This window comes from Plecotus auritus (genome assembly GCF_963455305.1).
Source record: "Plecotus auritus genome assembly, chromosome: 5".
Classification (NCBI taxonomy): domain Eukaryota; kingdom Metazoa; phylum Chordata; class Mammalia; order Chiroptera; family Vespertilionidae; genus Plecotus; species Plecotus auritus.
Genome location: NC_137776.1, coordinates 163,412,897 through 163,435,667, shown reverse-complemented (window position 1 = coordinate 163,435,667; position 22,771 = coordinate 163,412,897). Strand labels below are relative to the sequence as shown.

The window sequence follows — 22,771 nt, the reverse complement described above, 5'->3', positions numbered from 1 at the left end:
CTATCCCTCACCCTTCCTCTCTGTAAAAAATCAATAAAATATATTTTTTTAAAAATAAAGCCAGGAGACCTAAAGAATGAGTAAGAGTTAGCAAAGTGTGGAGGAATGGAGGTGGGAGCAGGGCGGGAAGAGAGCATGCAGCGGCTTACAAAGTGAGAGCATAGCATAACTGAGAAAAGGAAAACTGTCAGGATGGCTGAGATGGACTGTGATGAAAGACACAGATGGCTGGGCAGGCAAGCAGGAGCCAGATCTTGTGGGGCCCTGAAAATGGTATCAAAGATGTTAGAATGTTTGGAGTTCATCCTAAAGACTCTGGGAAGCCACTGAAAGTTCACCAGCTGCAATGGGGAGTCTGAATTAAAAGTGAGCAAGAAAGTAGGGAGATTGCTCAGGAGGCTACTGAATCTCTACTAAGAAATGCTGACTTTGTGGCTCAGTGGCTGAGCGTCAATCTAAGACCAGGAGGTCATGGTTCGATTCACCATTAGGGCACATGCCCAGGTTGCAGAGAGAAGGGCAAAGTCCCCAACATGAGATTGTGCTGGAGTGTTTGAGGAACAGAAAGGGGACATTTCTCTCCCTCTTTCCCCTTCTCCCTTCCTCTCTGAAATCAATAAAGATTAAAAAAGAAGAAATGATGATTTGGACTAGAAGTAAAAGAATGGCTCCAGTGGGCATAGAACATGTAAGCTGGGAGGAGAGAAGGCTGTGGTCAGAATGGAGAAATTCTTCAGTAATTAGTGTGAATTGACTTTATAGGTGGAGCAGTTAAGGGTGATGACAAAGACCAAGCTGTGACTATGGAAGAGTGAATCCTGAATGCCCCCACTGAGAAGAAACTCTAACAGTTCCCAGGGCTGGCATGAAAATCAATGAAACAGAATATGTGAAAGTGCTTTGTAAACTGCATGAATGCAGAGGTGGTTAAAATAGCTAGATCTGCCCATCTGGGTTAAAAAAAGGGAAGAAGCTTTGACATGTAGCTTTGAAACTTATTTTGGAAGGTGGCGATAATGAAGAGGATTATAATAAATAGCAGTTAACATTTATGGTTCCAGGCAATGTGTTAAGGAGTATGCATCATTTATCATATTAATTCTCCAAAACACCCTAGCAAGTAAGTACTACTATTATCCTCACTTTACAAATGAAGATCTTTAGGCCAAACATATTATTGTGACTTTCTCCAGTGTATATCATCATTGGTTATCTGTCTACTGAATCTACCTTTATAGATCTATCTCCAATTACATGAAAAATCTTACCATCATAGAAAAACTACAAATACTATTCCCACTGTGTTGCTTTTATCTTCATATCAGAGAATCAAATTTTTGATCAAACATGGTCACTTTGGTACTACTTTATATCTTATTGCTTCAACAATGTATAAATGATCTCCTCTCCACAACAAAGGTAAGTACCGTATAATGTTTGCTTTAAAATATCTAACTCATCTGGAATTTATTTTGCATGGCTTGAGATTAAATTAGATGTATATGTAGTTTTCTTCATATTGTCATTCAACAATGTCTTTTATTAAACATCAACTACTTTCAGTTTTTATTTTACTTTATTAATCAACTAGAGGCCTGGTGCACGAAGATTCGTGCAAGAATGGGCCTTCCTTCCCCTTGCTGCCAGCACCGCCTTTGCTCTGGCCCGGAGCCGCCTTTCCGCCTTCCCATGCTGCTCAGAGGCCCGGAGCGGCTGGGGTGGTGCAGAATGCCTGCGTCGTCGCCATGTGTATGCAGATTAACCCGCCATCTTTGTTGGGTTAATTTGCATACTCATTCATGATTGGCTGGTGGGCATTGCGAAGGTACGGTCAATTTGCATCTTTCTCTTTTATTAGTGTAGATACATTAAACTATCAGTTTATTTCTGATATTTCTATTTTGTTTCCATCACTGTAATTAATCTACATTCAGGTAGTCCTGTTAATAATATACTTTGGAATAGGTTTTGATCTTAAATGCAAAATTCCTTGCCCTGGCCCGTGTGTTCAGTGGTTAGAGTATCAGCCTGTAGACTGAAGGGTCACTGGTTCGATTTCTGGTCAAGGGCACATACCTGGGTTGCAGGTTTGATTCCTGGCCCCACGTGGGGCACGTGCGGGAGGTAACCAATCAATGTGTCTCTCTCTTACATGTTTTTCTCTCTCTGTCCCCCTCCCTTCCTCCCTCCTGTCTACTCTTTCTAAAAATCAATGGAAAAAATAACCTCCAGTGAGGAGTAATAAAACAACAACAACACACACAAACAAAACCCCACTCCTTTTGTTCTCTCTATACAATCATTAATTAGACAATGACAACTATAGATACATGACCTTTACCAAGTAATCCCACACCCCTACATGGTTTGTATGGCCAGTACACTAACTGCCAATATTTTAAAACCAGAAGATCTGTAGGTGTTATGGTCTGAATGTGTCCCCCCACTCAAATTCATGTTGAATTATAATTTCCAAAGAAGATGATTTTAAGGGCCTTTGGGCGATTATTTGGCCATGATTGTGGAATGCTCGTGAATGGGTTTAGTGCCACATAAAAGAGGTTCCAGAGAGATCCCATTCCCTTCCACCATGTGAGGGCACAGTGAGAAGGTGCCAGTATGAACCAGAAAGAGGACCCTCATGAGAAGGTGATCATGCTGCTGCCTTGATCTTGGGTTCCCACCCTCCAGAACCAAGAGAGGTAAGTTTCTGTTGGTTATAAGCAGCCCAAACAAAGACAATAGGTTGTGTGTACCCCTACTCTCCCTCTGCCAATAGATTTCTCCTAGCTTCTTTTGAAAAATTAGCATCACTGGGCCCATCAACCCACATGCCAAAAATCAGCTACAGCTGAGTAGCAGCTGTCTCCTTTTATGGGGCACACACATATAAAGCTCAAAGTACCCAACATTTGTCTCATTTCCAGTTCACATAAGTGATTTACAGTATCTGCCTAGAGGCCTTTGGATTTGCAACCCCTGGTGAAATCCAGTTTCCCTTTCTACCATCAAAGACAGAAAGTTCACAGTTAATTTGGTGCTCAACTTCAGAAACTATACTTAGCCTAGATCTCTAGTCTAATCTCTTCTCTACTTCCTGGCATGGCTCCTGATCTTTTATCCCTTGTTTAATTATTTTAGAATATATTCATCTAATTCGAACCCTCTCAAATTATTATATGAACAGGAATAATTTTTAAAAAGGTTTCCCCCCTAAAGTTCTTGGCTGCTCCTTTACTATGATTTATACTATCAATCAAATTCAATTCAACAACCTATTGGGATCTTAACTGTTATTGTATTAAATCCATAAATTAACTTTGTTAGTGTTGTCATCTTTAATCTATTAAGACTACTCAGCAAGGAGTAGATTATATATCTATCTTTTATTAGTTTTCTTTTCTATTAAAATATTATAATTCTCTGTATTTGAACCCATATTTTTGTTAGGTTTTAGTTTTTAATAAAACAAGTATTATCTTTTTCATATTTTGTCTACTGATAAATGACTGAATTCAGTTAGGCGTATGCTTTATAACACATGATTTAAGCATCTCATTTCAAGATACATTTTTGTTCAATCTAAACATGTAGGTTATAGTCCCTTGTAATTGGTTAACAGCATTATTTTTCTCTCTATTGACCTACACACATTCAATTTATCTCTTTTATATGATTTGTTGCAGCTAGTTATTTACAACAATCCACAATAAAAAATGTGATATCCTTGTTTTGTTTAATTTTAGATAGACTGTTTTGGCCATGAATAGAAATTCCATCAGCTTTCTTTCATGGCTTCAGACTTAAAATCTACTTTGACAACGGTGCCAAGGTAATTCAATGGGGAAGATAGTCTATTCAATAAAAGATTATGGAAAAGTGGATTTTTGTATGGAAGGAAAAGATAAACCTCGACCTCTTCACACCATATGCAAACATGAAATCAAAATGGATCATAGACATAAATATAAGAGCTACATAAAAAAAACTTCTAGAAGAAAGCACAGAAAAATACCTTTGAGACTTTGGGATACATCAGTAATTTCTTAGCTTGAACATGAAAAGCATAAACCATGAAAAAGACACATTTTTGTGTGATTGGTTTTAAATGTATCTAATGGATAAATTAGACTTTATCAAAATAAAAATATTCTGCTTGTCAAAAGATGTTCCACATCACTGGTCATTAGAAACATGCGATTTAAAACCACAATGAGATACCACTATACACACATTAAAATAGTTACAATTAAAAAGATTGACAATGCAAAATGTTAGTGAGGGGATGCAGCAACTATAACGCCCCTCCTTTCCTAGTGGCAATGCAAAATGGTGCAACCCCTTTGGAAAACAGTTTGGCAATTTCTTATAAAGTTAAACATGCCCTCACCATGTGACTCAAGCAATCCCAAGCCTCGGGACCTACCTAACAGTAATGAAATATCCATACAACATCATATACACAAAATTTCAAAGCAGTGTTATTCACAATAGAGAAAAAATAATTTTAAATGTGGAAATAACCCAACTATCCAAAAAATAGTGAACAGATAAACAAAATGTGGTATACCCATGATAGAATACTACTCATTAAAAAAGAACAAACTACCGATATATTAAGCAACATGGATGAATCTCAATAACACTATTATGCTGTGCTTAAAAACCATATGTAAAACCACTCTGTACTATATGATTCCATGTAATGAAATTCTAGAAAAGGCAAAACTATACTGACCGAGAGCAGATCAGTGGTTGCGTAGGGACAGAGCCGGGCAAGGATTGACAACAAAGGGGCCTGAGATAATTTTCTAAGGACAACAGCGGAAGTGTGGATTGTGGTGGAGAGTATACGACTGCATACAGTTACCAAAACTCAAACTGTACACTTATAATAGGTAAATTATCATAGGTAAATTACACCTTAATAAAAGTATTAAAATAAAGTATTTTAAGTTTCATTTAAAAAATATACTTTATAAAATCCAGCTTAATCTAAGGAGTCCCAGTGTGCAGTAAAGAGTTTAAAACTGCTCAGACAAGAGGTCTGGACTTTGCCCTGGGCTTCTGGGAGTTAATCTCTAAGCCTTCCAGCAGTCTTTATTTGCCTGGGGCCTCAGGTCATAGCAGAGAGCCTAACAATGTGATTGGGGGGAGAGGGGGGGCAGGCCACACCAGGTAGAACGCAGGAAGTGGGTTGACCAATTTTAGATCAGCAATGTCATGTAGACTGGGAGTACTGGATCATGGTATGAGGAGCTGAAAACTGAACCAGCTAGTGGGCAATGAACCATGCCTGAGTAATGGAGCCCCAACAAAAATTCCGAACACTGAAGTTTGGGTGAGCTTACCAGGTGGCAGTACACCATGTGTACTTGTCACACATCAATGCCAGGAAGGAAACATGCCCTGACTACTCTCTGGGGAAGAACAACTAAGCTCTGCCCTATGTATTTCTTTCATTGACTGATTTTAATCTGTAGCCTTTCCCAGTGATAAGCTGTAACTGTGAGTATAAGAGATTTCAGTGAGTTCTGAGAGGCTTTCTGGCAACTATAGAACCTATGGGTTGTCTTGTGGACCCCTGAACTTACATTTGGTGTCAGAAGTGAGATTGGCTATGTGTGAGCTATGTACAACACTCGAATTTCTCAGTTGCCCTCAACTCTCATATCCAGTTAAACATAAATAGGTGGTCAACTGGTGACTATAAAAATTCATAGTTGAAATAGTTAATAATTATCTAAATCTATGACCTCATTTCTACTGATGAAAACTTTTTAGAATCTTTACAGTTGCGTGGTTAACTTGGAACCAAACATAGTAGTGAAACTCTGGATTGAGCTGTTTACCTTACATATGACTAGTATATACACCTAGGCAGGTAACACAGAGAAAAACCAACCAACCCATCCTTGCTTTGGTACACACATGCATGTCATCTAATTCTGTTAAGTAGCTTTTTACCTCCCTATTTAGAATCTGCTAAACATTTCGATTTTCAACTTCTGCAATTTTTAAGGTATGCAGTTGGATCTCTTCTTTCAAATTGCTAGCAGTATCATCCATAGCAAGTATTGTTCTAGAGGCAGAATTACACTTGTAATACAGATATTACCTTTGTAAAGAGTTAAAAAAAATGTTAGGCTAAAGAGTAGTGTGGTTACAAAATGAAAAAAAATATATTCCAAATATGCCTCCATAAATTCACCTTCTGAACATTTAGCTCTCATTTTTACAACTTCTAAAATTTGACATAAGAGAAAAATAAAAGTTTAAGAAAAACTGAATAAATATGGGAAGTTTTCATTTAGAACCTCATAAATGTTACTGTTTCTAAATGCTTATAAATTTGTGGAGAAATGAGCCCACAAATGCAAGTTCAAGTGAAGTATCGACACAGGCTGCTCTATTTCATGTTGAGCCAAACTAGGTGAGACAGTAAGTTAATGCTGAAATCAGAGTTATTTAACAGGAGGCAGAGGGGAGAGCACTTTCCCTCAAAGCAAAGCCAGAACTGTCAGAGGCTTAGAGTGTCTCCGTTTGTTCAGACTTATCCCTGAGTGTGGGAATGAGCAAGTGATCTACTGGGCTGCTCTGAAGAATACTCCAAACACTCTGCAAATCTCAGGCATTAACACAGTGAATAAAGGCACTACCTCACCTCCCTCCTAAACCTCTGCAACTCCACAAGATGGAGTAGGGACTCCTTCCTGCTTTTGCCATTCTTCACTGGGCTTTAGCCTGGTCTATAGAACTCCAACCTGTAGCCTCAGCTCATGCTCTTCAGCCAACAAGAACCAAGCTTGGCGCTCTAACTCAAATTCCATCGCCACTAGAGATGGGCCCTTGAAGCCACTACTCAAGAACCCTCGGGGGACCATTCATTCACCAGGTTTCCTCCATCATCACTGTGTGTGCCCCCCTTCCAGAGACGTATTTTATTTGATTTTCCCCTGCTAGAATGCAAGCTCTTCTCTGAACCCACCCAAATGGAGCACTAAGACCCTACTTAAAATGACAGTGTCCCTGAATTCCCGGCCCCACCCCACCCGACCCCACCCCCATCACTGGTTAAGAGATTTTTCAACCCACAAGGACAATTTAGAACCAAGGTGCTACTGTGAAGAAGAGGAGGTCAGAGAGATTGAAGCATAAGGATTTAACCCACTGTCACTGAAGGAGACGGACTATGACAAGCCACAGAATACAGCTACACAATATATAGGCTGCGTCTAGAAGCTGAGAATAACTCCTAACTGACAGTCAGCAAGGAAATGGGACCCCAGGCCTACAGCCACATGGGAACTGAATTTTGCCAGCAGCCTAAATAAGTTTGGAAGAAGATTCATTCCCCAGAGCCTCTAGTAAGGGAGGCAGCCCTAACGACACTTCAATTTCAGACCTGTGAAATCTGGAGAAGGGAACCAGCTGAGCCATACTGTGCACATTCTGATTTATAGAACTTTTGTTTTAAGCCACTTAGTTTGTTATAACAGCAGTAGAAACTAATGCAGCGGTGGTTCCAATGTTACCACCCAATTGCCTTATGTTCCTCTCCCCACCAGCCTGCTGTTAGGAACCCAGGAAACAAGAGTCACCCACCTCTCATTATACAACACTTTCACAGGCTGACCCACATTGCATTGTCATAGCTTTATCTGTGTGTTTTGTCTTCCTCACTCGAATGCAACCTCTTCAAGGACATTGACTATGGGTGTCTTTTTCTTCTTTTTAATTTTCTTCAATATATACTTATTGCAGACAACTTAAAGGAATAAATGAGTGTAAAAGAAAATTAAAACCACCCATAATTCACCAGTTAACCACACTGTTGACATTTTCTTGTCATTTTATACTTTTCTATGCACATGTATATCTTTATATATGTAAATAAAAATCATACAATCTATATTGCTTTTAAACCTATTTCCTATTAATAATGTTATGTAGGTACTAGAGGCCTGGTCCACAAAATTCGTACACTTGGGGAGGGAGGTGGGGTCCCTCAGCCTGGATTGTGAGAGGGTGCAGGCCAGGCTGAAAAGACCCCACCAGTGCACGATCAGGGCCGGGGAAGGATGCGGGAGGTTGGCCAGCTGGGGAGGGACCACAGGAGGGCTCCAGGGCATGTCCGGCCTGTCTCGCTCAGTCCTGATCGGCTGGACCCCAGCAGCAAGATAACCCACCAGTCGGAGCGTCTGCCCCCTGGTGGTCAGTGCACATCATAGTGACTGGTTTACTGGTTGACTGTCTGCCCTCTGGTGGTCAGTGCATGTCATAGTGAGTGGTTGAGCAGCCTTAGAATATCATTAGCATATTACGCTTTGATTGGCTGAATGGAAGACTGGACACTTAGCATATTAGGCTTTATTTATATAGGATTCCATGTCAATGGACATAATTCTACACCAAATTGATATGGAAGATGGGGGGGGGGAGAAGGCTTTCCTGTCTGGGAGCAATTACTATAATTACTATAATTATCATCATCATATGTCTACAAGTTGATACCTACACTTTAAGGCTAGCTTTATGGTTTGGAAAATTGTAGGCAATCTAGAATGTGGCAGAAGAGGTGTTTTTGGAACTGTCAACCTGAGTTCAAAATATATTATTATCACCACCCCACTCCCCAGGACCAAAAAAACACGGGCTGTAAGCCATACTCATGCCATGTGGTACCATTACCACTAATCACCATAGCTGAGCTACAAACAAGTCATTTTCTCCTCCAGGCTATGGCTGGCTCTCACAAATACCTGATAGGATGTTTTAAGGAGGCTACGCGCTAGGCAATCTTAAAGGTCCCTTTCATCTCTGGCACTTTATGGCTCTAAGATAAATGAGCTTTTTTAAATTGAGCCATTCTCAGAACCTTATGTAAAGCACTGTTTCTATGCAGAAAAGTTCTATACATCTTAAGCAACCAATTTAAAAATCAACTTTGGGAACATAATCTATGAAGATGGGGCCTTCCTGTTTCTCATAAAATATTATCTGCCATTTTCCTCTATATCCTTATTACTATAGGAAACAAATTATCAGGTCAAAAATATTATTTGGTGAAAAAGAGCACATTAAAATTAAAGTAAGAAAATAAAATACTGCCTTTTCTTTACTATTAATAGGATTCTTATCGTCATCTTGGCATCTTAAATTTTCTGATAGAACTAGTCAAAGGCGTTCCTTTCCCCTGTCCCTCCTGACTTTCCTCCTTCCTATTTACTGCCATTCACTAAGCCCTTCTGAAGTAACTTTTGGGTGCTCGAACCCGGGAGTTATATAAAACACGGTGTCTAGGGAGACTGAGTTGGGCACTGTGGCAGATAATTAGGGATAAATGCCCCAATTATCCCGACGTCCTAGAATTTATGCCCTCATGTATAAAAGACATGACTTTGCGTGGGACCTGTGAATTGCTTCTAAATAGTAGAATATGGCAAAGGGAATGGGATGTCACTTCTATAAACACATTATATAAGTTTGTAACTTCCATTTTGCCAGCAGACTCTCTGTGGATGCTCTCCCTGGTTGGCTTTGAAGTAAGCCGCTATAGGGAGTGGTTTAGGCCCCATGGGGAGACCCACCCAGCCCGCAGCCTGGGAGTCCTCTAGCCGACAGCCAGGAAATAGCTAAGGCTCTCAGTATAATCCCCGAGGGCTGTGCTGCCAACAACCACAAAGGGGAACTTTCCTGGAAGGGAACTTTCCCAGCAGAGCCCAGCCCTGACTCACACCTTGACTACAGCCCGGGAGAGACTCTGAAGCAGAAGATCCACTTCAGCCATGTCTGGCCTCCTGGTCACAGAAATGGTGAGATAGTAATATGTCTGTATCCCATTTTAAGCCACTACATTTATGGTAATAGTGTTAGCTAGCTACTGATAATACAGGTGGAAACATAGGATATAATTAGAACAACATAGAGGCAACAGAAAAACAAATGTGAAACAGGAAAGTTCAGGTAATAAAGGTAAGATCACGACAGATAAAGTTAATTTTGAAATATTTCATAAAGAAGACTAGTTATGAAACCCACCTTATGTTTTTTAAGAATTCATAGGCAGAGAGGTAGGGGAAACAACACAGAGGCAGAGTCAACTGAATATCAATGCTACTACCCTGGGGAACAGAGAGAGAAGGGTCTGAATCATGGGAGGCCTGGAGCGGCAGGAGCTGAGTGGGCTAGTTTTTGATACTATAGGCAACAACACTAAAAGAAAGGCTCCCCAGCAGGGCAATGACAATCAGGTGTTTTAAAGAACTTACTCTTATCACAGTATAAAGGATGGGGAAGACTAGAGGTAAGACCAGGAAGGAATATGGTAGCACAAGTCTTCATGAGACACCAACAAACACATGAGGGAAAAAAGGTTCACACTCATGAATAATCAAAGACACACAAATCACAACTATAAAGAAACATTTTTTTGGTTGATCAAATTAGTTAAAAATAAAAACTAGTGATACTACTAGCAAAGGTAAAGTAATTGTAATTCAATAAGCCTTTATTCCCACTGTTGGTGGGAATGTAAATGGAACAGCTTATATGGGAAGCCATTCAAAAATATGCATTAATAATCTTAAAATATTCAGACCCTCAGACTCAGTAATTCACTTCTTAGGACATATTCTAAAAAGAAAATAAATGTATTTACTCATTCAACAAATATTTAATTGAGTGCCTACTATGTTCTAGGTACTGAGGATATAGCAATGAACAAAACAGACCTCATCTCTGTTCTTGTGGAACTTAGAAGAGACAAACATTTAATGAATAATCACAAAATAAATATATACTTACACATATCACCAGACACAATGAGAGTATTTTTAAATACTTGATTTAAATTTGTGAGATAAAAAAAAGACCTTTTTTTTTTTTTAAAGTATCATTTATACTGAGAACTGAAGGATGAGTGGAATTTAGTCATATGAAGAATGGGAGAAATTTTTTTTTTCTGATAGTGAAAACAATATTCATGAAGGCAAGAAAGAGTTAGTTATATTCAAAATTTTAGAGGACTCATTCATTAACTTATTCAAAAAATATGTATGGACGTCCTAGTAAGTACTAGGTACTGGAGATGGGGATCAAGTTGAGGTTATAGCAGACAAAACCGGTGTAAAAATATGTATTGTATAGCTACAGAAGGTCCGGGTATTCATAATAAAGCCAACGATGTTTGAGGAAATGAGTGAAAAAGGAGAAAACCAATGCATTTAGCAGAAAAAAAGGAGAGGATGGAATAAAGGTAACAAACAAAGATTTTCTGCCTCTTTCCAAACTCAGACTTACCTGAGAAACATATGTTCAAAATGTGCCATTCTTTTTATTTTTTTAAGTACAATTTATAGATAGAAATACTTAGATGGATCAGCACTAAAATGCTCATGTGCAGAGAAGAGGCAGAGATTAAACATACTACTAAATGTTAAACCTACACATGAGTTAGGGCATCTCTGTACTTCGGAAATTATTTCCCCTACAGCTATCCATGAATGACTCTTAACTATGTTAAGCATTCAGGGAAAAGGAACCACTTTTTTGTAATAATAGCAGAGTCTCTTTGTAAGAGGTCAAAATGTACATAGAATAATCCACGGATTTGAAAATAAAAATTGACCAAATGAACCTCCATTAGGTTAAGTGTGAAAAGTGACATTTACACAAACCTTATAATGAGAATATTCTTGGAGTCATCAGCAAGTTGTAAAGGGAGCCACAAAAATAATTAGAACCTCATGTGAGCAGCACTCCTGAGGGACGGAGCCCTTTCCTACTATTTCCTGAATTACCGAAACGGTAATATTTTATGTTTGGTACATGTCAACAGCATTAAAGAGTTAAACAATATTTGACAGCATGGACACTAGCTACATAAAAAAAAAAGATATGTGGAACTCTTACTTTTTTGGCAACTTCTACATGAAACTAAAATTATTTCAAAATAAAAAGTAAAAGCAAAAAATATAGGGATAGGCTTGCTATAAGAAATAACACAAGGCCTAAAATGTGTGTTAATTTCACGAGGCAATCAGAAGGGATAAAGGAAACAACCCTTCACGTTGCCCTGAGAGTCTGGTTTTCCCTTCTCCTGTAACGGGATGCAGGTGCACACAAGAGGAAAGCTCATGGTCCGCGTTGGATATTTCACTGCCCACCAGACGTTTGGAAGTCATTTCAGTATCTCTAAGCTTCCGCTACATGCACCTCACAGAGTGGTGTCATATGCTTATTGACTATGGTGTGCTCCACAAATATTCATTATTATTATTTAAAATTTTATGTAGGCCTGGCTGGCATGGCTCAGTGGTTGAGCGTTGACCTATGATTTTATGTAGGCCTGGCTGGCATGGCTCAGTGGTTGAGCGTTGACCTATGAACCAGGAGGTCACAGTTCGATTCCTGGTCAGGGCACATGCCTGGGTTGCAGGCTTGATCACCAGTGTGGGATGTGCAGGAGGCAGCTGATCAATGATTCTCTCTCATCATTGATGTTTCTCTCTCTCTCTCTCCTCTCCCTTTCGCTCTGAAATCAATAAAAATATATTTAAAAATAAATAAAAAAATTATATATATATACATATATATAAACTTTATTATTCCTTCATTAAATGGAAGAATATCTCTAAGATGTAATTAACTATTAGGATTTCTTCACATTTGTAAAATTATCAAATTAATCTTATACTTCCAGTAGGGACCCAGATTTGACCAACAGATTTATCTCATAATAAATATAGTTATTACACCCTGGAAAGTGCTTCATAATAAAAATACAGCCTAAAAACTATTTTTTTTATCTCCTTAGCCTTTCCAATACAGTTCATTAATTGAGTTGGTTAACCGGTTACCTTAAAATTAGTTAATTCTGAAGTCCTGTCTTTATTTATTAGACCTGTCTAATAAAGTTTGATGGAGACATAAATATATAGTTTAAACAAATATACTGACATCATACATAAACTATGATAGATAAAATATATTTTCCCCTGAGACATTAAAAATGAAATAATAGCTCTTTTGAAGAAAAAACACACACAAGTCAGAAATTTCATGAAATCCAAAAGATGAACCTTGAGAACCCAAAACAAATTTTAATGTCTGACAAAACAAATGCATCTTTTATAAAATTGGATTGATGTGTACTTATAAATTATGCATTGCAAGATGTTTCATTATAACTTTAATGTTTCAAAATCCATTATCATCCCTCTGTCTCCCATCAAGTATAATTGTAGGAAGAAAAATATCATGTTCTTTTCTGTACAACCATAAAGCTAACGGGAAAACAAGTACAAGAGCAGCTCACTCAAATCAAGCTTTTCCTCATTAAAACCTCAAGGTTCCCCATTTTAACATGGCGGCTAATTTTGTTTCCTGGAAAATGTATTTATAGGCTAGGAATGATTCAAGTGGACAGTTATAGAAAAAAATCAACAGGAGTCATATAAAAATAATATTCAGTAAGATATCTTTAAAACAGTAAGAAAAGCAGTCTTCTCCACGCCCCCCTTCAAAATTTCCATTGTGTTCATCATTCAGCAACATTCTACTCACTTCCGATGGGTGTGGTCCATGCCACTGTTTGGTATTGATTCCAACTCTGCATTTTTCTGCCCACAGATATTTCCATAGCTGTCGTATCCTGACACTAGTCTCGCTGCTGCACCTGTTGCTACTGAAAAGCCACAAATAAATCCCTAGGGAGAAAAACAGAGAAAAAAAACACACATACAAATAAATCATTTCAATAGCAACAGTCACTACTTGATACGATAATGAGCTTCTTTTGTCTGTTGAAGGAACAAAGAGCTCTTTCCTTGTTGCAAACACTATTCCACTGTTTTCCTACGATTTCACATAAGCAGCACAAAGTAGTCCCGGGAAACACTATTTACTAGCATAACAAAAGAAATCTCTAAGCTTTTACATCATAAGATCTTCTTTGCATTTCATACTAATAATAGCAGCCTCTCTGTATGGAACATCTGCTCTATGCCAGGCTCTGTGCTGGGTGCTTACCATATATTATAGCTAATCCTCATGATGAGGAAACTGAGGCCCAGAGAGGGTCAATACTTTTTCCAAGGACACAGGACAGAATCAAACCCAGCTTTCTTCTTCTTCTTCTTCCTTTCTTTATACTTTTAGTTTTATTTGGTTGTAAAGGAATCCTATTAAATAAACAATAGCAATGGATGACAGAAAAAACAACACACCAAAGAACAATAGGTCTGTGGGTTTTGAATTATTATCACTTCAGTGCACACAACTCCTATTTGCTTCCTGCAATAAAGCTGTTTATAAGCCAAAGAATTACACCACGAAGCACTGCCATGCTCTTAATATTGGAGAATCCAGGAGAGGGAGGCCTGGGTCCCGGTGCCACAAAGGCCACTTCATCTCATGGGAACATGTTTCGGCATAGTGCCCAAGGCAAAGGGCAGATGCCTCGGAGCTGCATTAGACTTGCTAAGTCGAGGGGTGCGTGCTGCTGACCAAAACAAAGCAGTAACGCCTGTATTCCACTGCAGGCTGCTGGGCGTACAGGCAGTAGGGTGAATCACCACTGATACACTGAGTTGGGAGGGAAGACCGGGGTTAAGATATATTCTTGGTCATTACAAGCTTGAGTTTTTGTTATCTTCATTAAAGTGGCTAACGAAGGCAGAGATGGCCACTGTTTACCCAACATAACCAAGTATCATGAGTAGTACCAAGCAGCCCTGCTGGATCTCAGGCCTGCAGTGGTAAGAACTATACTCATATGCAGTTCCTCAGAGAACAGTATTCCTCCCTTAAACATGCTTCCCTGAAAAGGTGAACAAATTCTTTTTTTCTAAATAATCTCTGTTTTTATCGTTTAAGTAAGGAAAGCGAGGCAGGCAGAGTAGAGAGTACAGCTCTGGTAGTAGTAACTTCTTGAAACTACACTTTGTAAGAAAGCAGACTCAGTAGCGACTATCCCTGATTTGCTATCCTTGCTCTCTGATCCTTGCCAAGTTCCTTTAACGCTCTGTGCCTCAATTTACGGACCTGTAAAATGGAGACAGTGGTAGCTCATACGGCTGCTGTAAGGATTAAATAAAATAATCCAGTAAAGTGGTAAGATTTCAATAAATATTAAGAGGTTGATAAATAAGAGATGAATAAATATTAGCTATTATTGTTAGAAATGAGAACATGCTGTAATGCAGGGGTCCTCGAACTTTTTAAACAGGGGGCCAGTTCACTGTCCCTCAGACCGCTGGAGGGCCAGACTATAGTTTAAAAAAAAAAAACTATGAACAAATTCCTATGCGCACTGTGGGCCCGGGACGAGTCGGCTGCTAAGTAGGACAGGCAGCGGCAACCTGGCGGGCCGGATAAATGTCCTCAGCGGGCCACATGTGGCCCACGGGCCGTAGTTTGAGGATGCCTGGTATGGAAAGACCATGGGCTTTGGGTCAAATAACCCTGCACTGATCAATTTTCTCCTTGTGTGGACTTGGACAAAATTCAAGAAGTTAATGGCTAAACTCTCCAATAGGGATCTTTAACAAAAATCATCACAGAGAAACATAAAAAAAGCATCACAGAGTAATAGGAAGGGAACCAAAAAGACCTGATTCACACCCTCAGTCGGCCACTACCTACCTGTGTGACTTTGACCCAACTACCTACTAAGAGTGTCTCCTATTCATCCCTAACACAGAGTACTGAGGCTTCTTACCCGAGGTTTCAGTTACCCATAGTCAACCATGGTTTGAAAATATTAAATGGAAAATTCCAGAAATAAAACTATTCATAAGTTTTAAATTGCAGGCTGTTCTGAGAAGCGTGATGAAATCTCACTCCATACTCCATCGCACCTGGGATGTGAATCACTCTTCTGTCCAGGGTATCCAGGCTGCATGGTCTACCTCCCCATCAGTCACTTAGTAGCTCTCTTGGTTATCAGATCAACTGCCACAGTATCACAGTGCTGTGGTCAAATCACCCTTATTTTGCTTAAGAATGGCTCCAAAGTATAAGAGTAGCAATGCTGGCAATTTGGATATGCCAGAGAGAAGCCATAAAGTATTTCCTGTAAGTGAAACTGTATGCATATAGAGGAAAAAAACATAGTATAGTTGGGTTCAGCTTTGGAATCCACTGGGGGTCCTGGTAGGGATCCCATGTGAATAAGTGGGAGACTATTTGTTGTTGTTGTTTTGTTAATTCTCACCTGAGGATATTTTTCCCATTGGTTTTAGAGTGGAAGGAAGGGGAAGGGGGAGGAGGGGGAGAGAGAGAGAGAGAGAGAGAACATCGATGTGAGAGAGGCACACTGATGGGTTGTCTCCCGCACACACCCCAACCATGACTGGGGAATCAAACCTGCAACCCAGATATGTGCCCTTGACCAGGAATCAAACCCTGGACTCTTTGGTGCTCAGGCTGATGCTCCAACCACTGCGCACACTGGCCAGGGCTGGGGAGGGGGGACTATTGTAATACCTATTTCACAACCTAATGATGAGAACTAAAAGTGATAATATATATCTAGGCCCTAACTGGTCTGATACATGGCAGGTAATCAATATACGGTAGCTGTTAGGGGTAAATTTGTGTAAGTCAGACTAAAAAGGTTGACTAACCAAAAACCCTTTCAGTTCTCTATTTTGGAACAAAAATTTCTTGGGGGATAAAACTGAGAACTATTGTCAGTAATTGCGTTACTACACGGAAATATTCAGACCACAGTTACAATCTTCTTTCAATACTAGTCTAAAATAGTGAAGTCCTTACGTAATTAAGGTTATGTTCTTGCACTTTTCATAGGAATTTTCTTCTTATGCTTGATAAGTACCTAGTGTTGCAGATTCCTTTAAATGATCTGTGATTTCCCCTTCTATTTTTAACAGTACCTCTGGACACGTGGGTTTGTGTTTGTTTGGTTTTTAATCAGAGTATAAGTGATAAATGTCACAGATATATGGTAAAATGGAGCACTAACATATTTTCATATCGGCCATGTAGCTCCCAAAAGCATTCGAGTAGAGAGGGTGAGAAGCTTCAGGGGAGGAAGGAAGGAGAGGAGTGAGATAATAAGCTAGAAACAAACCATGACTGTTATCCCAGGGACTTCCCATATGGTACAGGCATTGATAATGGGGAACGAGGCCAAATACAATTAAAAAAACAACCTCTTTTAAAAAGAGATCCTGAAATCCACATACGGGAAACAATATCATTTCAGATGGGAAAACTAATATAGTACATGAAATTAAAATAGTGTGAGAAGCTTTACAGAACACAGTAGTTTAATGCCTCCAGAGGGTGGGGGTGGGGTGGGAGCAAGCACTCAACAGAAGGAAATCACATTCATAAAGCAAATGATAAGAGAGACGAGGAAAGCTTTTATCCTACGACAATCGGGAGCAATCACAGAGAGAAAGTAAGCCTATTAGTAAGGAAGAGAAAACCATGGCTAACATCTGAAAGTGACCGAGTTACTGAAGTGCTTTCAGAACTGCTCTTAAGAGAAAGAGGAGGAGCAGACACGCCTAATGACAAACAAGAAGTGACTCAAATCAGATGAAGGCATATAGGGAGGGTGGGTCTCAGGCAAGATCTGGAGACTAGTAAGAGCCTATTGCTAAGTAGGAGAAAGACAATTTGCTAGATCATAAACGTTGCTCATTTTCCCTCAATATCTCAAGGTTTAGCTTGACGTAAGAGCTTTTGCTTAGTTTCATTCATTATTAGTCAAAATAACAGGCATATTTTATTTCACAAGCATGTTGAAGTTCACACATGGAGCCTTGACAGTGCAATGGAAAGGTAGAAAGCCCAAGTTTAATTGTAAACAAAAAGGTCAACAAAAACATGAGGGGTAGAGGGAGTATGAAGTATGAATATGGCAAAAATGTTTCAAAATATAAAGAGAGGAAGAAAGACTTGTTCTTACAGCCCTTTCCCAGAAATTAATTAAATTATACCCAGGTTCTTCCCTTCCCCCCTCCCCCAACCCCTCAAATACTACCTCCTTTAGCTCTATACATCGCTTATCTCAACCAATGTTTAGCATCAGTCTCCTGACAGCCAGTTTGTCAAACCTTGGAGCAGTATTTGGCCTGTTGCTCCCAAGAACACTGAGACAAGGAAGACTGTTAGACCCAGCAGACAGGGCAGGGTTAGAATGCCCGATGCAGAACTATTGTTCATGCAAACAAACTAAAAAAAAGTTGAGTTAAAATTTCTGCCAATCTGCTAGATTTCTTTAAAGTTAAGTAGGATGCATTACTCTAAAGTGGAAGACAATAATGATGGGAAGTTAGGAAATATCCACTCGATAAACATTAAGTACACACACACAAATGAAAGATTTCATGCAAGGTACGAAAGGGCTTTAATACAATAAAGTTTACCCGAGAAAACCTGAAATGTCTCAAAAGAGAAGAAAATAATAGGGTGTGAGGGAGTAAAATCAGGGAGCTCAGTTTCCTGAGCAGCTTAAGCAAAACAAACAAACAAACAAACAAGTAAAACAACACAAGGACTACCAGGGACTGAACCCAGCTCTGCTGCAAATATTCATGATCTTGGGCAAGTCACTTTCAATTCTCTGAGCCTCCGTTTCCTCACCTGTAACAATGATTGGACTACATTAATCTCAAAAGCCTTTTTTTCTTCCACAATTTTATGATTCTACGGGAAGTAGGTACAAAGTAAATGCTTTTGGGTATACTTGCAGAGAGAAGTAAGTATAAATCCATTTGGTCCACAACAGTGACCGAGGAGGTAAAAAAACAAGAGTAGACTAAAATCAAAATGGATTTAACTAAACTGTATGCTTAAAAATAGTTAAAATGGATTCAACAAAACTGTATACTTTAAAATACACATTATATAAGTCTTGTTATGCATATTCTACCATAATTTGTAAAATATTTTTTAAAGAAAACAAAACAAAAAACAGAGGATTTAACAGAAGGTAGGTAGTCATCTGGATCAGGTAGTCTAAGGTAGTTTTTGGCATGCTGTTCTTCCTATTCCATGATCCTGGCAAAGCACAGACCATCACACAGGTGACAAAACACTACAGTGAGTCTGAGTCTCTCGCTCTGTGCTGCTCTCAACAACAGTCAATGAGGTAGAAACCCTGAGCTCTGGGAACTAGACCCAGGCTATAAAACGAAAAAGATCCTCAAGAGCAGTCTGCAGGGACAAACTCTGCAATGATGTCGCCTACATCAGCTGTAGTCCAGATCATTGCCCCAAATTCCAACTCTGCATTTCCAATTGCTTATCCTTACCCATACATTTTATGTGTCCAAGTCATCCTCTCATTTCGCCAAACCACTTCGCTTTCCTGCATGTACCCTCTCTCCTTTTGGAGCATCTCTGTTTACTAGACTGCACAAGTCAGATAGGAGTGAGAGGCTGTTTCAGTTCTCTCTCCACAGCTTCTGGCAGCACCCCAGCTTCCTAACTCTACACTGGAAGTGGTGTTGCTCAACTATTTGTTCAGTGTCTGAAATATTGATTGGACCACATTTTACTGGCAGGTGACGTGTGTCCTACAGGTCCATGTTCTGAACAACTTTTTCTTTTGTCCCCCGTTCCAGGCAACAGGAGGGATTCTCTCTCGAAGCCTCTCCTTCTTCCTCTTTCTCCTGTGTTCAGTGTTGCCCCTGTGTGATCTCGACAAGCTATTTAACACAGCTGGGTGCCTCTGTTTCCTTATCTGTAAAATGGGAATGATGATGATAATGTCTACTTCATTGAGCAGTTTTGAAAATTAAATATGTTTCTGTGTCAAGTACTGTGGGCTGCGAGTTTGACATGCTTGCTTTACACTAGGGATTGAACCCGCAACCTAACCTAAGTATGTGCCCTGACCAGGAATCAAACCTGAAAGCTTTTGTGTATGGGACAATGCTCCAACTGAGCCACTGGCCAGGGCTCTTTCCTGCCTTTTATGTTAAGTTGATCTGGGCTGACTTAACTCTCTTCTCTTCTCACATATTCTTCTCCCTGAGACAGAATTAAGCCAGACCATTCAAGATGGGAAGGACCCTTAGCCCAAGCTTTATTCCACAAGTCATTTTACAATGGAGTATTTACTGGATATAATAATCAGGTGTCTGCTCAGCTACTAATAAAGTACCACTTTGTTTATCCACCCCATTCTTGCTACCTCATGTGTACAGAAGCTTGAAATACTGATGAAAGTTCATGTGGAAGGTGACAGCTCTCAAGAAGACTGATAGAAATTTACTTTGAAAAATACCCTAAGTTCTAGACAAGTATGGAAAAACCCTGAAAGTAAGGGGGGAAAAAAAGTACAAATATCTATGAAAATAAAGTTTAGAACCGATGAGGAGATAATGTAGGACTTGAAGTAAAAAGCCCTACCCTGAACTTCTAACATTAAGAGCCTCTTAGTCATCTTTAATCTCTCTCTCCTTGCCTGCAATATTGATGACTCCAAATTCTACTTTTAAAATCTCTCTCTTCTCTTATTTCAGGTTTTTCACCTCTTATCTGGACTATTGCATCAGCCAGCACAGTGGTCTGCCTGAATCTCTTCTTCCTTTACAATGGCTGTACAAGCATCTTTAACATTGACCACCAGGGCTATCTTCCTAAACCCAATCTTATCATTTCTTGCTCAGAATTCTTCAGTGGCTTATCAGTGCCTACATCAGTGGGTCTCAACCCTGGCTGAGCATAAGAATCACAGAGATTAAATCACTGAGGCGGGGCCTTGGAACGAGTACTTTTTAAAAGATCCCAGCTGATTCTCATGTGCAACTAAGGTTGAGCACCACTTTTTACTACTTTAATGAAAAAATAAACATTTAGAAGTACAATGTGACATGTAATTTTTTTTTAGAGCAGGATAAGCCCGCAACCTATGTCCAATAATTTCAAAATATGATGAAAGTTCATGTGAAAGGTGACAGCTTGCAAGAATACTGATAGAAATTTACTTTGAAAAATACCCTAAGTTCTAGACAAGTGTGGAAAAACCCTGAAAGGGAAGAAATAAAAATACAAATACCTATGAAAATAAAGTGAACATGTATAAATAAAAATATTTATTGGAGAGGATGAGTGAAAGATGGCAAGATCTTAAAACATTTCAGAGCAGGAGCATAGTCATCAAGGAGAGAGCAAAGAGCTGCAAGTAAAGGTAGTGAACAAGGTATGGTTTGAATATTAGGCCACAGGCGGACCGAGAAAGGAGACTTTGAAAGAAGCAGCTGCTGGGCCACATGTGAAAAGAATATAGCAGAAAGTTCCAGTTCTATCTTTGCCATTTATTACCGTCAGTATATTCTTAGACAAACTAATATTTAACCTTGCTATTCCCTGTCTGTAAACTGGGAATAACCCTATCTCAGGATAACTGGGGGAATTTAATGAGATAAATACATATAGGAAAGCCTCTAGCATAAGTTAATTCTCAATGATTGTTGACTGTTTCTCTTTAAATTAATAACAGAATAAAATCCAAAAGAAAAAAAACATATAAAATAAATACTCAGAAGAGAACTACTGTTGGGTAACAGAACTTGGAGATTTCTCTAGTTTCACATGGCAAAATTTGATGTTAGCTCGAATTTGATGAAGGTAGTAATCCATTAAAAAAAAAATCATTCCAAAACAAAGAATGCTATGCCTGCATTTAAAAGTACACACAGTGGGTCTTAACTATCATCGCCCTGAAGTCAACATTATATTAATTACCACTGCGTTAAACCATTTCAGTAAACAAGTAGCTCCTTACTCACAAGTCACTCCCAAGCCAGCCTGTTAACATTAATGATTGCACTTTCCTGAATTATTTTAGCACAGAAAATCAAAACATCTACCGGGGTGGCAGGCACATGTTTTCATATACATAATTTTGAAAGGTTAGCTGCCCTCTGTCCCTGGGTTAAATTCGGGGGGTGGGGACAAGCTGTGGACCCATTCTGTTAGCAAAGACTCTTCCCCACAGTGTCCGTGCACATTCATGCATGCTGCATTGCAGTGGCCACGCCACTAAACTAACTGGACTCTTGAACACTAGAAGTCCTAAGTTAGGAAGTGGTATTTTTGACTTTTCTAAATATCCTAGGTTTGCTAAAACTGAGCTGTCTATCACTTTTAAAATGTTTGCTGGATTTATTCTATCTCATTAAAATGTACTGCTTTCTTTTCCTTGTGTCAGGGGCAGAACTGGCACCTATAAGTAGGCCTAGTAGCCACGATTAGGGTTGTTCTGTAATTCTCAAATGGTATTTGTGAGGTGAGCAGTTACAGAGAGACACAGAATAAGATCTTCCTAAAGCATCTCTATAAAAGATGTGGAAAGGGGGGGGGGGGGTTAAAAACACTACGCATATGTGGACAAGGGGCTGCCCGAGATAGCATGATTGTTTTGAGCTGTGAAGACTATGAGACAGAGGAATACTGTCTGCACGGCCCCCTTGGGGAAGAAGGAACCAGGCAGCAGAAGGAGCACCGGCCTGGACGTTATGAGACTGGGGCTCTGTTCCCAGCTCTGCCATTCCCTAGCAGTGTTGCCTTGGGATGGTCATATCCATCTCTGGGTCTGATGTGTTTAATCTGCAAAATAAGGCTGACAGACCAGATGAGGATTTCCAAGTCTTTTCTAGCTCTAAACATCCATTAGCTCTAAAGCAGCTGTTTTCTATCTTTTTTGAAGCCTGTATCAGAAATTACTGCAGGGCAGAGTGGGTTTGCACTTTGGAGAAGGACATTCCCACACTTGGCACCAGGGACT

General features: G+C 39.4%; 1 protein-coding gene across 5 annotated transcripts in view; it reads right to left on the bottom strand.

The window, feature by feature from the left end:
• Window positions 1-22,771, bottom strand: part of SLC44A1 (solute carrier family 44 member 1) — a 162,984-nt gene that overhangs the window by 93,530 nt on the left and 46,683 nt on the right. For all 5 annotated transcript variants that reach the window (XM_080670341.1, XM_080670342.1, XM_080670340.1 and 2 more), the window contains one exon: window positions 13,567-13,709. In XM_080670341.1, coding sequence (XP_080526467.1) covers window positions 13,567-13,709 — 143 coding nt within the window. The remainder of the gene's footprint in view (window positions 1-13,566; window positions 13,710-22,771) is intronic.